Source organism: Oratosquilla oratoria, chromosome 26 (genome assembly GCF_046742065.1).
Source record: "Oratosquilla oratoria isolate Oo_2021 chromosome 26, ASM4674206v1, whole genome shotgun sequence".
NCBI classification, from domain to species: Eukaryota; Metazoa; Arthropoda; class Malacostraca; order Stomatopoda; family Squillidae; genus Oratosquilla; species Oratosquilla oratoria.
Window position 1 is genome coordinate 34,901,191 of NC_134802.1, and position 2,500 is coordinate 34,903,690.

At 41.4% G+C, this 2,500-nt stretch overlaps 1 protein-coding gene across 1 annotated transcript in view; it reads left to right on the forward strand.

Annotated features, from left to right (window-relative positions):
• LOC143039328 (uncharacterized) overlaps positions 1–231 on the forward strand; it is a 7,624-nt gene extending 7,393 nt beyond the window's left edge. The window contains exon 6 of the mRNA XM_076209206.1: positions 58–231. Coding sequence (XP_076065321.1) covers positions 58–152 — 95 coding nt within the window. The 3' untranslated portion in view covers positions 153–231. The remainder of the gene's footprint in view (positions 1–57) is intronic.
• Positions 232–2,500: the final 2,269 nt, after the last annotated feature.

Consider the following 2,500-nt stretch of genomic DNA (forward strand, 5'->3'; position numbering starts at 1 on the left):
TTTAATGAGAATAAATCAAACTGTCAGCCTTTCCATGTGTACTTGGTGATTCGACAGCTCGCCAGGACGCCCAGGAGAAAGTGGCTCAACTTCGGAGGGAGAACTTCGAGCTGGCTCATCTCCTTCGGGAAGTCATACCAACATCCCAGTGACGTCAGGTCGGGCTCCCAGTAACGTCAGGTCAGCCTTCCAGTGACGTCAGGTCGGCCTTCCAGTGACGTCAGGTCGGCCTCCCAGTGACGTCAGGTCAGCCTTCCAGTGACGTCAGGTCGGCCTTCCAGTGACGTCAGGTCGGCCTTCCAGTGACGTCAGGTCGGCCTTCCAGTGACGTCAGGTCGGCCTTCCAGTGACGTCAGGTCGGCCTTCCAGTGACGTCAGGTCGGCCTCCCAGTGACGTCAGGTCGGCCTCCCAGTGACGTCAGGTCGGCCTCCCAGTAACGTCAGGTCGGCCTTCCAGTGACGTCAGGTCGGCCTCCCAGTGACGTCAGGTCGGCCTTCCAGTGACGTCAGGTCGGCCTCCCAGTGACGTCAGGTCGGCCTCCCAGTGACGTCAGGTCGGCCTTCCAGTGACGTCAGGTCGGCCTCCCAGTGACGTCAGGGGGGTAGCCAAAAGTCAAAGGCATAAAATCCACTCCCACCCATTTCATCCCCACATACTCCACTTCCATCCACTCCCATCCTCCCTCCCTCTTATCTTGGCTCCTCCTGGATGATGGGTCATCCCTGCATCTCGCCCACTGCCTTTATATAAACTGTATACTTACTGTATATATTCATATACTTTTATATGCTCCTATAATAATTTTACTCTTTTGACACGCGAGAAAAATTGGTATCAAAGATTTGGCACCCGCGCCTACAAAGGCTGCCTACCTTTGGTCTAAGCTTAAATGTAAGATTTTTTATTCATTCATTTTTACTTGAATTTTTATTTTATTTTATAAAAAATTTCCTAACGCTGGTTTTATACAAAATTGATCTGCCTGCTGAGTGCCAGACAATATTAGATAAATTAATTAAATAAGATGAATCTAAATTAAATTAGGATAGAATTAAATAGAAAAAAATGCAAAGAATTAAATTACGCAATTTATTATTTACATTTATTATTATATTATCTCTCCGTTTTCTATGACCAGATGTAACCTGTGCGGAATTCTGTTAATCATTGTATATTACAGAATGAAAAAAAAATGCAGTTTCTGGTTGAGTATTGGCGACATCAATGGCAGGGAATAAAAATAAGTAATAATAAAATCACTCTTATTTCCTCCTGTTAAATTATAAACAGTGATCACTCTCGAATGTGAATAAAATTGTCTGGCGACAGCTCGGGTAAGCACCGTCTGGTACGGAAGGGATTGATTGCGCCCATGACCGGGATTCCGTCTCGGGGCTGAGAAAAAAAAAGTTGACAAATCCATTTGTGAGATAAACAGTCCTTGGACCCGGACAAGCGACTTTAGTCAACAATGGTGTGCGTCTTCTTTGCATAAAGTACTCTCGGAGAAAAAATACCTCTTGTCCATTATGTCGTCTTCGCACGGGCAAAAAAGAAATCGTCGACTTTTAGCCATTAGTCTTCATACGATGAAAAAAAAAAAAATCGTCGACTCTTAGCCATTAGGTAGTCTTCACACGAGCAAAAAATTGTCGATTCTTGGCCGTTGGAACGGCTATTCTTTATGTCAACCTGGTTAATAGGCCTCGCCATCAAATAACCGTTTGGCGTCGGCCAGAAAAAAAAATCTGCGAAGTACGAACCCGATGGCGCCAACTCGCTTTTCAGCAAGTCGACTGTATTCATTCTTTTCTCGACAATTTTTCGCTCGTGTGAAGATTACTTGTGTTTGAAATAAATTCTATTATTTGCGTCGGATGGCGTGTCAAGACAACAAACAACGTCGTAGATAAAATATTGGTGCATTTAACGTTGAGATAGATAAACGGTTCTCCTAAGCATTCGCATTACTAAACATTCATGCATGATTCAGGTTCATAATTGATTTACACACGAGATCTTATGAGTAAATAAACAAAATTTTTAAGAATAGATATAATTGGAATACAATTCTGGATAAATCTGTGAATGTGAGTAGATATATGAAATAAAATGGGAACAAACGAAAATGAATATTATGAAATAAACACGGGTTTCTTCTCGTCCGCCATTTGTGGTGGCCCTCAGAACTACGAATTATTGTTTACTAATGTTTATTCTGTCTAGCAAATAACGGCCAAGCAAAAGAATAATATATTCTTTCAGTGTTGTCACACAGCATCCTATTAAGACTGAGAACTAGCCTCCAATTAATTAAAAAAAAACTAAGGCAAGACAATAACAACAAACATTATTACGAATCATCAATTGTGTCTATATATCAAAATTCAATATAATTTTACAGGTTGATTAAAATAATACATTATTTTATTATTTTTCACAACACCTTTTTCAACGAGCCTTGGTTATCTGATAAGCCCAGTGGTTTTATGATAATAT